We start from the raw sequence: 13,517 nt of genomic DNA on the forward strand, positions 1-13,517 counted from the left end.
TTCAAATGGATGATGTTGTTATTTGTTAATTTATAGATGGAGTAATTCTTTAAATTTTTTCGAATGGTGCAGAGGAGAGGGTGGTTGTGTTGGTTATTGGTGGAGGGGGGAGAGAACATGCCCTTTGTTCTGCTTTGAAGCGATCTAGCTCATGTGACTCTGTATTTTGTGCACCTGGAAATGTGGGAATATCTAGCTCAGGGGATGCAACTTGTATTCCTGATCTTGATGTTTTTGACAGTGAATCCGTAATTTCATTCTGCCGGAAATGGGGTGTGGGACTAGTTGTTGTGGGAGCGGAGGCTCCTCTTGTTGCTGGTCTTTCCAATGAACTTGTAAAAGCTGGAATTCCTACTTTCGGCCCTTCATCAGAAGCTGCTGCTTTGGAAGGTTCTAAGAACTTCATGAAGAATTTGTGTGACAAATACAGGATTCCTACCGCTAAGGTTTGTGTTTTTCTTTGGTCTCAATTAAAAAGTTAGTTGTGATCAGACCTAGAAAGTGATTGTGACTAGTAATGAATGTACTATCCTCTTCCTGCTTGCCCCCCTTTTTTCGGCAAACAAAAATCTTCAACTTCATGGTGTCTTTCCTCTGTCCTTCCTTCACCCGGGAAATTCTCTACTGATACTTTGATTTGGTGCTGCAGTATAAAACATTTACAGACCCATCTGCTGCAAAGAAGTATATTCAAGAGCAAGGGGCACCCATTGTCGTTAAAGCAGATGGATTAGCTGCTGGAAAAGGAGTCATTGTTGCTATGACACTGGAGGAGGCATATGAAGCTGTTGATTCAATGCTCATTGAAAATGTTTTTGGCACTGCTGGGTGTCGAATTGTTGTCGAAGAGTTTCTTGAAGGGGAAGAAGCATCCTTTTTTGCCCTTGTGGATGGAGAGAATGCCATACCTCTAGAATCTGCTCAGGACCATAAAAGAGTTGGTGATGGTGATACGGGGCCAAACACTGGTGGAATGGGGGCATACTCTCCAGCACCGATCTTGACGAAAGAACTTCAGTCTGTGGTCATGGAATCTATAATTCTCCCTACAGTGAAAGGAATGTCAGCAGAGGGATGTAAGTTTGTCGGTGTCTTATATGCTGGGCTTATGATTGAGAAGAAGTCTGGCTTACCTAAGCTAATTGAGTACAATGTGCGATTCGGAGATCCAGAGTGTCAGGTTAGTTAAAAAGTCTCTTAGCATATATCTCTTAATATGATCCCACTCATAATTTAGATAATGATTCAAATAAAAGTTTATTTCTTGCGGAGTTGTTCATATCATCACTTGATGTATATAGGTTGGTAGTGAGATTTCTATGTAGGTGGTTTGGAACAATGGAACAAGGTAGTGAGAGGAGAGTTCTAACGACCTATGAGATGGGATGATGTTGTTTCTCGTACCATAAGTTTTCTATGTTCTATTTTAATGATTGGCAAGTGGTTGGATTCTAATAATATCTAGTTTGCGTACTTTATGGGGTCTCATGCTATAAGGGGGCAACTGACAATCTTTCGGGTGCATTTGCATGTTATAGCCAAGAAAGTTCAGTTTATGTTATGGATTGCATAAATGATGATATAATTTGATGTGGATTTCTTTCAACCATGTCTTATACCTCCATTAATGGTTGCACAGGTATTGATGGTCCGCTTGGAGTCCGATCTGGCACAAGTTCTGCTTGCAGCATGTAGAGGAGAGCTAACTGGTGTGACGCTAAACTGGTCTCCAGGCTCTGCCATGGTGGTCGTAATGGCAAGCAAGGGTTACCCAGGATCCTACGAGAAAGGCACCGTGATACGAAATCTTGAAGAAGCAGAACAAGTTGCTCCATCTGTCAAGATATTCCATGCTGGAACTGCACTTGATTCTGATGGCAACTTCATTGCCACTGGAGGCCGTGTTCTTGGGGTTACTGCAAAAGGAAAAGATCTTGAAGAAGCACGAGATAGAGCTTATCAGGCTGTAGAGGAAATTAACTGGCCAGGAGGGTTCTACAGGCGAGATATCGGATGGAGAGCACTTCCCCAAAAGCAATTTGCCTCACAAGGGTAAATTTATGTCCAGAAACTAGGGGTGGCTCATTTGAGGACACAGATATCATTCAATGTCAAACAGTTTATAGAGTTACCAAAATAATGTATTAAAAAAGCTTTCCGAGTTAAGCAAAATTCTGTTAAGTTGAAATCAAAACCTCAGCAAATTTGGTCTATAGTGTTCATTTCATGCTGCTGCTCTTCATTAAAGACATTTTGTTCAACATTAGCTTCAGATTGCTTCTCTCGTCTATGTTTCTCTGTTTATCGAAAGCTAAAATAGCAAAATTGAGGCTGTATAGGTTGTATCAGCTCTGAAGAGGCCATTTATTGTTCATCAAATAAAGTAATTAGTTCATTTTCGTTGACAATCCTATTATCCTAAGCTTTATGATGCTTTGGCTGTTATATATCTGGCACATAGATCTTCTCTGATTAGATGCAGAGGAATATCATTTAGAAGTGTCATAAATTATTTGAGCATAAATAGATCATGCTGAACCATATCTTTACTTTATTATCTTTTTTTAATGTTATATAAAGAAGTCTATATCGAGCCAAAATTTTATTTGATTGTTTTCTAAATTCTGCAGAAAAAGTAGCTTGAAAATATACTATACATGATGGAGAACGTTCAAGTGGGATCTCCCCAAGTTGCCAATGGAGTTGTTCCAGTTCCGCCTCCATTACCTGGTCCAACAACCAGTTATAATCAATTGAAGGATGGATCTCCATTAAGAGGGTACAGTTGTGTCTCCACAGCAACAAAAGATTTGTGGGAGAATCTCTCTGACTCAGGCTTTATTAACACTGATTATGATGGCATCATCTATGGCCATGCTAATATTCTTGTAAGTCTTTTAATTCTACCTTTTGTTTAATGAAAGTAAAAGCTTTTCTATGAAGAACAATGAAAAAGATTTAAAGTTTAAATAACTTGTTAGTTAGTAAGGCGTACCTGTGTAAAATCTGACACCTTAAGTAATCATATTGTCCATTTTTGTGTTTTGGTAACAGGGCATTGCTTCTCCTACTATGAGAGGGATCCTGAAGCAATCAAAATGTCATGGACGTTGGCGATCTCTCTCAATTCATGGTGTTCCACCAAATGCAGTTAAAATTTTTATAAGATTCTTGTACTCTTCCTGGTAAAAGTTTTGTCCTCAATAGTGCTTAATTTGCTGCTTAGAATTCTGCAAGTAATGCCACTGCGTGCTAATTGTTATTGGTAATTAATTTGTAGTTTTGAGAAAGTAGACATGGAGGATTATGTCTTGCATCAGTTGGTTCTATCTCATGTGTTTGTGGTTCGTCGGTTAAAGCGGGAGTGTAAATGTTCACTAGAGGAAGGTTTGCACACCATGCCATACCCCAATCGGTAGCCTTAGCCTCCCGTTTATCACCACAGTAGCCAAATCGTTGCCATCTCCTCCATTGCATCCACACATGACACCACAGCGATCGCTATTGCATAAAAGTTGACCTTGATATAAGCTTTCCAACTCATCTTCAAGAATCTCAATGGACTTTTAGAACTCAAGTTATACCCAATTATTGATCAGTGCCCAAGTTTGTGACAAGATTGATCTTAACTTTCATGTAAACTTTGAATACCCAAATCTACTGGGATGAAAATGCGTAAACCAAATTTAGAAAGCTCAAGATTTCTACTTCAAATATTAAGAAGACCTCTTTCTGATTCTAGAACTCTAAGATTGTCAAAGCTCTATGAACCTTCAGATGTCGAATCAGCCAATGTTTGAAAACTGCACATTATGCTCACTTCCATTCGCATGCCTCCATTCCTTTTTTAATTCAGAAAATATACTAATCAGCTCAATTAATCACAAAATTATCGCAAGATTAATAGTAAGGAATTGAAAATATCAATTATTGAACATTTATCAAGATGATATTAAGATGGCATTTGGGGCTTACGTAGTCTTATTACCCCGGCCTGGGTTTTAAAAATTACTATATAAATGAAAATTTCAGACTGTTTTTGTATTTTACATAAGAGTTGTCGGTGGGTCACGCCATGCCACGATCCACAAAAATGTGGGTTGTGCCATGCCTGCCAGACAAAAACTCAAGGCCCATGGCCTGCCTTCGTGGGCCGGCATAGGCTATATTAATTTTTTTTAATTTGTGGGTCGTGTTGTGCCGCCCACATGCCAAACTAAGACCCACATGGCCCATGCCCCACGGGCCATGGCAATGCACAAAATTTTCATTTCGTGCTATGGTGGGTTGTGCCAAAAAAATTGTGAGTCGGTGCCGGTTTGCAAATTGTATATCTAGCTTGCTGCTTGTCTCTAGATTTCATTTCATTTTCATTTTTAGTTTATTTGATTTTTGAGTGACCAAATATGTACTTTTACCTTAAAGAGAATCAATAACCTAACAGATTTTGTTAGTAAACAGTACAGAGGGGAGGTGTAGGACACTTTTTGCAATTTGAGGAGAGGTTAGAGATGCTATTTTAAACATGTTGGTGTCCCGGAAAATGTAAACCTTAAAGGAATGAGGGATATCAAAAGTTTAAACCATCTATATATATATATATATCATCTAATTATTTTTGAGTTGGATCCGTTATATAAAATATTCAAATATATTTTTTTAATCAATTTAAATCTTACCTAAATCCCTTTTAAAATTATGTGAGGGATCTTTAGATATTAATATTGTGTCTCTCAAGTTTAAATGAGTACATATAATTTAAAAGCAATTTAGATAAAATTGATTAAAATAATATATTTGAATATTATATATACGGATCCAACTCAAAAATAATAGATATGAATATGTGATTATTTTAGTGGTGTAATTGCAAGAAACTAAACTAAGAAGGATTGAAAGAATGACAAAATAAAGGGGGCTGAAATAAGAAGCTTTTATTAACTCTTTTATGTCATTGTTTTGTGTACATAGAATGAAAATGGGCTGAATTATAGGTATTATCACTCTCCTCAAACCCAATAGGGGCATGCCAAAGACCTTTCTTGATTACATGTGGAATGTGGTAGCTAAGCCACCATTTATAGCACTCCCTTTTGGATTTCCATCACTTTTTCTACATAGATAATGACCTGTTCGATTGTTCCTGATGAAGTCGTTTCTCCTGTCACAGAGTCCATTGCTTTAATCTTAATTAATTGGGTAATACTGTATGGGGGGATAGATCCGGAAATAGAATGAAAAATTACAAACACCTGGGAAGCTCCCCTAAGACCAAGAGACAACTTGTACATGCCCAAAATTCACCTCAACAAGGCCAAGAGCATTGTAGGCCTAACCAAGCCCCATAACAAAAAGCTCAAAAACTATGCAAAATAACAAACTCCACTCATTTGGGCCAACCCATTAATCTGCTATCAGATCATTTTCCTTTTGAGAGTTGCCCACCCCATATCCTTAGAGATCAGTGTTTGTAGTTGGTTCTATAGCAAACCATCAACTGAGTCTGACTATAAAGCATACCACAACAGCAAGACCTCTCCACAACCTTAACCACGTCCCAAGCCAGTCCACACAGACATAGATCTTATAAACCAAAGGTTGTGGAACTGTTTGCTAACATCATCGTCCACAAAGGGAACCAGATTCTCTCCCCAACCCTATGAACTTTATTTCATTAAGAACAAAAATGACTATAATTGAGTGAGTCCAGAAATGCAAGAAAACAGAGAGTTTGAGAGAAAATGACTAAACTTCAGTAAGGTATTCTCATTAAGAACAAAATGACTACAATTAACTTTTATACAACATGAGGCGTGCACTACAAAACCCAGAAAGCTTTTTAGAACCAAGCTCGCAATAAATTTTATTATTCTGTATAATTAGCACAAATGCATTATAGCACATCCATACCAAATAATTCTTACGCAAGTAAATAAATACAATCCATAGCAACAGATTGAAAAAGAGCCTCCACTGCAGCTGAATCATTCTCAATTAAAGATAACCTTGGTTTCGTTACAATCCTATAGCAGTAATTCACAATGAAGTAAAGTTAAGCAATAACCACATGGAAACAAGGCCCTTCTACACTCTGACTTCAGCAAACGGAACACAATACAATAAGGAGGGCAAAAGCGGGACAATCGAGATGCAAACAAAATGCCCTTCCACTCTCTCACTTCAACAAGGGGACAGAGCCATAATACCTCACAGACCATTTAGATAGGAGCCCTTAATCTGAGACTGCATCGAAGTTTGACCTGAATTTTTCCAGAACTCTTGATACTCTGTAAATATAGAAGACAACAGGTTTGAAGTGAACGCAAAGCTATAGGGAAGTTATTTTGAACCATAATTGGGATAGTTTATTCAAGCAAAAAGAAAATGTTATCCATGATCATGAAGTTTTATTGTGGCCTCTAAACGACCTTTATGCTACTATATTAAATATCATTATATGTAGCTTTTGTATTCTTAAAGAGTTATCGACTCATGATAGAGAAGACATATATAAAACAGATATAAAATTAAGATATGGTCATGAGAATGGACTAGTGTCCTATTTCAAATGTTAGGAGAATAGGAGATCCAAAGAAAAGTAATTTTTAACTAAATATTTACCTCTTTCTTCTGAATGATGTTGTTTTAAGGTCACCTTCCCATACTCTTCATTGACTAATATACAAGCTTCACTCGTAAAGTTTGGTGTGTTCATCTGGGGCATTTTTACACCACTATGTATTCCAGTCAAGGAATTTCAAGGTGTGTTCCCGAATGCCGTCCCGCCCTATCTCCTTTCAATCCTTAATTGTGAGTGGTACATGCGGATTCCCAGAGCATCCATTTTCCTCGAACTAAAATCTGCATTCTCCTGTGAATATTTTCCGTATCTCTTAGGCTTTGATAACAAGATGTGACCAAACCAAGTAAACGAGGCAGAGACAACAAGAAGACGCCAGGGAGCACAAACTATAGCATTACAGAACATCATAATACACATAGCATCATAATACACCAGAAGTCCATTACAACAAAGATTGGGTGTGATCACAACATATATAAGATTAGGGGAATAATTATAACAGCTTTCAGAAATCAATTTCACCAAATACATCATAATATTACATAAACATATGCATGTAATTCACAGTTCAGACATCCATAGGCACATAATTCATACTTTAATGTAATGCACCGAAGCTGAACGAAAAATAACCTCCATGTTCTTATTTCAACCTCAAATGAGTCAAGAAAATAATTTTTGAATCATGTACTTAAAAGCTACAATTCACAATCAAGGAAAACTAAAGCGAACAATAAACATGAAACAAAACACCCTTCTAATTGCCGACTTCAGCATAGGGAACATGAGCCATAATGACTCATAAACCACTTAGAAAATGGGCCTTATTCTGGAATTGTAAAGAAGGTTGACCCGAATCTTTTTAGGAATTTTAAGATATTTCTAAATTCATGATAATTCGTCAAATAAAAGATATGTTTCCGTGATCATGGCGTAATATGGTGGTAAATAAGGTCGCCTCTAATGACCATCACACCACTCCTAACTATTATTATATTGTAATGTCAGTAAACACTGACAATGGAAGCATTAGTTCTGTATCCACTTTCAAGCATCAACTCACATGAAGGAAAGCTAAAGCAAAGATAAAGATAGAAACAAAAGGCTCCACCCTTCTCTGACATCACGCAGGGAACTCGAGCCGCATAATGCCTCACAAAGAGCCCTTATCACTAGATTTCATAGAAGTTTGACACAAATCCTTTTGAAAACTCTGAATACTCTGTAAATATAGAGCACAACACATTCAAAGTAAAAACAGAAACTGCAGGGAAATGATATTTTAAAAAGCAAATTGTCGATAGTTCAGCAAAGAAAAGGTAGTTGGAAATAAAAAGAAAATATATACCCCTGAAATTCCAGCGCTCCAATTCAAATGATGAGTGATGAAGATATAAGCGTTGTTACATTTTCACACCAGCAACATCACAATGAAGGAAAGAACAAAATCAGAACATTGAAGATGAAAATAGATGGCCCTCTCATTGTCTGACTTAAAGCAGAGGAGCAGGAGCTGCAATGCGTCAAAAAACTACATAGTGGCCTTATTACTTGAAGTTTAACCTAAATTAGCGTTTGAAACTGTGAACATTCTGAATCATTGGCAAAATATATTGGAAGTAAAAGCATGATCAGAGGAGAAATGTCTTTGAACTACAAACCGATGATAGTATTTTGATTGAAGAAAATCGAAAATTTGAGTAAATTTATATATAATCATATGACGTTTTATGGTGATACGTTAAGATAATTACCAGTTGTAATATAGTAATTGCTATATGCTCATGAGTTTATTGATTCCCACATAGATGTCTCACATGATTTATCATTAATTAATAATGCACTGATCTGTTTATGATAATCTCAAGAGGAATGGCAAGTAAAGGTAAAATGCATTAACTAAAAACTCACCTCAGGCGTGCTCTGGACATGACAGATATATGAAGTTAAAGCAATTTTGGAAGAGCTGCCTAGAAGTTTCTGACCTACCTGTAATGTAGAGATATCAAACCAATCAATGTTCAAATGAGTCCAACCAAATCATTGAAACAATTCAAACATCGCTAATATTAATTATTCTAAACATTTTAGGATTACAATTGTTCACTTTTTCATAGCTACATTTAATAATTTGATTGTTTACATATGTTTGTCGGTAAGAGCTCATGTGTGTTTTCAAATTTCTTGAGACTTTGTAACAAAGACAACACAATGGTGATTACAACAATACAACGAGTTTAGCATAGGAGGTCTATGAGATATAAGCAATTGAATTGGTTTGTGTGATCAGTGCAGAAATGAAGATTAAGTGGAATGATTAGACACATAATTCATACTCACGTCATGAATACAGAGCACCAAAGCGGAATTTTGAATGATCTATACCAGCTTTTGAGGAACAAAAATTCATGAAATAGATTTATAATACACCAGAAGTTCATTACTTTGACAGATTCTGAGACTCGCACAAATTCACGTATCCATAGGCACATAATTCATACTTCTAAGTATTGAATACAATGCAAAGCAACAGAATAAAATACAACCTTCACTTTGCAAATCAACCTCAAATATGTGACTAAANGGCCTGGGTTTTAAAAATTACTATATAAATGAAAATTTCAGACTGTTTTTTGTATTTTACATATAGAGTTGTCGGTGGGTCACGCCATGCCACGATCCACAAAAATGTGGGTTGTGCCATGCCTTGCCAAACGACAAAAACTCAAGGCCCATGGCACATGCCTTCATGGGCCGGCATAGGCTATATTAATTTTTTTTTAAATTTGTGGGTCGTGTTGTGCCAGCCCACATGCCAAACTAAGACCCACATGGCCCATGCCCCACGGGCCATGGCAATGCACAAAATTTTCATTTCGTGCTATGGTGGGTTGTGCCAAAAAAATTGTGAGTCGTGCCGGTTTGCAAATGTATATCTAGCTTGCTGCTTGCCTCTAGATTTCATTTCATTTTCAGTTTAGTTTATTTGATTTTTGAGATGAACAAATATGTACTTTTACCTTAAAGAGAATACAATAAACCTAACAGATTTTGTTAGTAAACAGTACAGAGGGGAGGTGTAGGACACTTTTTGCAATTTGAGGAGAGGTTAGAGATGCTATTTTAAACATGTTGGGTGTCCCAGGGGAAAATGTAAACCTTAAAGGAAATGAGGGATATCAAAAGTTTAAAACCATCTATATATATATATATTCAAATCTATTATTTTTGAGTTGGATCCGTTATATAAAATATTCAAATATATTTTTTTAATCAATTTAAATCTTACCTAAATCCCTTTTAAAATTATGTGAGGGATCTTTAGATATTAATATTGTGTCTCTCAAGTTTAAATGAGTACATATAATTTAAAAAGCAATTTAGATAAAATTGATTAAAAATAATATATTTGAATATTATATATAACGGATCCAACTCAAAAATAATAGATATGAATATGTGATTATTTTAGTGGTGTAATTGCAAGAAACTAAACTAAGAAGGATTGAAAGNCATATTTATATTTTTTAAAATTGAATTAGTTTTCCTTTTAAAATTTGAACTTTCTATATTCTTAAATTTATGCATTTATGTTTTATATATATTTTGAAACTTAATATTTGTTTCTTACTAAATATCTTTTGGAATCATATTATCAAGATTTTATTGAGTGTGAATAGAAATATGAAATTTAGAGATAAATTATTCTTAACAAGACACGTACCTTTTTTTTGTATAGTTGTTGCATAGTTGTATTAAGGTCACTTTTCCAATATCCTTCCGTGTCCCAATTGTTCTTCTTTACTTTTTGTAAACATGGTGCACTTGTATCTCCTTTAGAAAAAGTCTTCATGTTGTGGCAGTTTTCCACGATTAATTCTTCCAAAGTTGGGAATTTGAAAGTGAAATTGCCATAGCAGAAACATGTGAGACTTTCTAAACAGTGAAGTGACAACAATTTCAATTTGTTAAAAACAATTCCATCTTCTACTCCTTCATCATCCTCATTTGATACCACTTCTATCAGCATTTCACACCACTCAATGTTTACTTCCTTCAATTGCACCATGCTTTTGGCTGTTGAGGGTGTGAATAATTTTATCAATCCCCAGCACCAACTTATGCTCAAAACTGTAAGATTTGCAAAAGATGCTGAGGATGGCAGCATACAACTCAATTTGTGACACAGCTTTACTTCTAGAACTTCAAGATTTTGAATAACAAAGTCCACTTTGGAGTCTTTACTCCATAAGTTCTTTAGATTATAAAGTCTATCCAACTCTAAACTTTTGATCTGCATCAGTGTTCCCGTATGTCTATCGTCCCATCCATATGAGAATATTTCTTTGTATGAACTCTTATGTAGTGTGAGTTTTTCCAGACGAAAAGATCTCTTAAGGACACCAAGTGGAATATTTGTTGATTTATCACCATTGATCTCAACAGTACATTTGCAAGAGAAGTTTTCTAGAAGTAAACACTGCCATGTCATCATGTTGTCTGCTCTTAATACCAATTCCAATTCCTCCAAATTGGGGCAAATCTACAAATCAATCAAACAAAATCAAATCAACACCCCAAAAAAAAAAATTCCTTTATTTACAAGTCTGCCATTACTGGTTTTATTTTCAAATTTTCTGATAGATTGTACAACAAAAACGTTTTATTTTCTATCAATATTGGATTTGATTAAAGAGTTCATTTGTTTAACAAACGTAAACAATATTGCATACACTTAATTTTTTGTTTTTTTAATAAAATTATTGTTTATAAACTTTATACATTTTCATCAATTATTAGAAAAATGATTTATTTTGCTGAATAAAAACAAAAAAGTGTGAACAGTTACTACCTTTACAGTAACTTACTTTCTAATTTTATAAGTGAAATAGATAATATTTTTATTATTAATTATTTAAATAAGTTTAATTTAAGATATTAAATTGTGAGGAATATTATAAAGGATTTTAATTATTACTCCAATTACATTATATATATTTCTTTTTTTTTTCTTTTTTTTACCAAAAAGTTTCTAATATAACCATTTTTATATGATTTTTCGAATTTTTTTAAAGAATAATGCTAAAATAAAATTATTTATTTTATTCTAATCTTAATTTATTTCGAACGAATTGCTTAAATTAACAAAATTTATTAGACTTTCAGTTCCTTGGACTATGCATATATAATTCCAATTAAATTAGATTTGTGATGCTTGCTTTTGTCTTCTCTAGGTGAGATAAAGAAACTCGGCTCTATAACATTCAGACATCAATAACAAAAAAGAAAAAATTAACCAGAAAAATTAATAATTTTTAGGATAAAAGCGTTCTTGTAAGGCAAAAACCTTTTGGTGTGAAACGAAAATTTACCAAATTGGTCAACAAGAGGTATTAAATTGCTGAAGTAGACTTCAAATGGTCAACAAATTCAACCAAAAAGTTATACAGTTGAAGAGGCATCTTTGTAATTTGTATATAAGGGCTCATACCTTATTTTCGAAGGCAGCATTGTAATTTGTCACAATCGGACACTTCCAGCTTCTTTAACTTGGGCAAGGGCCAGTCTAAAGTAGGTATCCCAAGGCAAAACTTTGTAAGTTCTGGCAAGTCATTAAGTTTTAAGAAAGCTACATGCGGAAAGTCAAATTAGCATTCTTTCTTCAACGTCTTCTTGGTAAAAACTCCTTTAGTTCTTTACAAGTGCTTATCGAGGTGTTGAGCTGCTCGAAGCTTTGATCATAGAAATGGAAATACGTATTTTGTTTTTCACAGTTCCCAAGATCAAAGGGTCAATTTTTCGGGGCCGGAAGATGTTTTTTAGAAGTGAGAGTGAGATCTTCCGTATTGTTCCTGCCGTTTAAGGCTCCAAATCGGGTAAAAACAACCTGCACTCACAGTTATTGATTAGAAGTAAATAATTAATAATTGTTTCTCCAGTTGTGTCATGTGGCAGGTCTCACACGTCAATTTTTTCTCTTTAGAAATTGCATCCATTATCAATACACTGAAAAAACAATGAAAGCAAGAGTATGTTGTACATACAAATACAAATTATCTTTTATTAGCTATTTCTAATTTATTTTCAATTATAAAGTCTTATTAAAATTTATATGAATGAGAGTTGTATAAATGTTTCTACACAAAGTATTATGTAAAAAATATTGTTTTCCTTTATTTAAAAGTCTGCCATGTCTTGACTTGCACGACAAAATATATTAAAAAAAACTGAATTATATTCATACCATTTTATAATTTACTTATTTTATAGTTATTATGAAGAAAGAAAATAATTGGTCAACAAATTCAAACCAAAAAGTTAATACAGTGAAGAGGATCTTTGTAATTTGTATATAAGGGCTCATACCTTATTTCTGAAGGCAGCATTTGTAATTTGTCACATCGGACACTTCCAGCTTCTTTAACTTGGCCAGGGCCAGTCTAAGTAGGTATCCCAAGGCAAAAAGTTGTAAGCTCTGGCAAGGCATTAAGTTTTAAGAAAGCTACATGCGGAAAGTCAAATTAGCAATTCTTTTCTTCACCGTTTCTTGGTAACAACCTCCTTTAGCCTTACAAGTGCTTATCTCGAGGTGTTGGAGCTGCTCGAAGCTTTTGACATAGAATGGAAATACGTATTTAGTTTTTCACAGTTCCTCAAGATCAAAAGGGTCAATTTTGGGGGCGGAAGAGTGTCCAAAAGTTGAGAGTATTTTCGGTATTGATTCCCATGCAGTTCTAAGGCCTCCCAATGGTAAAAACAACCTGCACTCACAGTTCATGATTTAGAAGTAAATAATTAATAAGTGTTCTCATAGTGGTCAGGTGCAGGTCTACAAGTCAATTTTCTTTTTCAAAATTGCATCCATTTATCAATACACTTAAACAACAATGGAAAGCAAGAGTAATGTTGTACATACAAATACAAATTATCTTTT

The 13,517-nt window shown here is 34.8% G+C and overlaps 2 protein-coding genes across 3 annotated transcripts; both read left to right on the forward strand.

Moving 5' to 3' along the window:
- The first annotated feature begins 260 nt into the window (after positions 1-260).
- LOC116133273 (phosphoribosylamine--glycine ligase, chloroplastic-like) lies at positions 261-2,408 on the forward strand. The gene is made up of 3 exons (XM_031418981.1): positions 261-446; positions 650-1,180; positions 1,640-2,408. Exons 1-3 carry the CDS (start codon positions 405-407, stop codon positions 2,054-2,056), a joined length of 990 nt encoding a protein of 329 aa, XP_031274841.1. The 5' UTR covers positions 261-404; the 3' UTR covers positions 2,057-2,408.
- LOC116133274 (BTB/POZ and TAZ domain-containing protein 4-like) lies at positions 1,939-3,596 on the forward strand. Of its 2 annotated transcripts, none has more exons than XM_031418982.1 (4): positions 1,939-2,052; positions 2,631-2,888; positions 3,055-3,185; positions 3,281-3,596. In XM_031418982.1, exons 2-4 carry the CDS (start codon positions 2,658-2,660, stop codon positions 3,417-3,419), a joined length of 501 nt encoding a protein of 166 aa, XP_031274842.1. In that variant the 5' UTR covers positions 1,939-2,052; positions 2,631-2,657; the 3' UTR covers positions 3,420-3,596. The 2 variants fall into 2 exon arrangements, with proteins under 2 accessions (XP_031274842.1, XP_031274843.1); XM_031418983.1 differs by lacking the exon at positions 1,939-2,052 and adding an exon at positions 2,295-2,383.
- The last annotated feature ends 9,921 nt before the right edge of the window (positions 3,597-13,517 follow it).

Source organism: Pistacia vera, unplaced genomic scaffold (genome assembly GCF_008641045.1).
Source record: "Pistacia vera cultivar Batoury unplaced genomic scaffold, PisVer_v2 Contig268, whole genome shotgun sequence".
NCBI lineage: Eukaryota > Viridiplantae > Streptophyta > Magnoliopsida > Sapindales > Anacardiaceae > Pistacia > Pistacia vera.

What these genes read in the sequence shown, in the direction of transcription:
- LOC116133274 (XM_031418982.1), top strand. Translation starts at nt 2,658, where the DNA reads ATGATGGAGAACGTTCAAGTGGGATCTCCCCAAGTTGCCAATGGAGTT. An exon ending in ATGGCCATGCTAATATTCTT is followed by an intron (nt 2,889 to 3,054) that starts GTAAGTCTTTTA and finishes TTTTGGTAACAG; the next exon opens with GGCATTGCTTCTCCTACTAT. An exon ending in AGATTCTTGTACTCTTCCTG is followed by an intron (nt 3,186 to 3,280) that starts GTAAAAGTTTTG and finishes ATTAATTTGTAG; the next exon opens with TTTTGAGAAAGTAGACATGG.
- LOC116133273 (XM_031418981.1), top strand. Translation starts at nt 405, where the DNA reads ATGAAGAATTTGTGTGACAAATACAGGATTCCTACCGCTAAG. An exon ending in ACAGGATTCCTACCGCTAAG is followed by an intron (nt 447 to 649) that starts GTTTGTGTTTTT and finishes TTGGTGCTGCAG; the next exon opens with TATAAAACATTTACAGACCC. An exon ending in TCGGAGATCCAGAGTGTCAG is followed by an intron (nt 1,181 to 1,639) that starts GTTAGTTAAAAA and finishes ATGGTTGCACAG; the next exon opens with GTATTGATGGTCCGCTTGGA.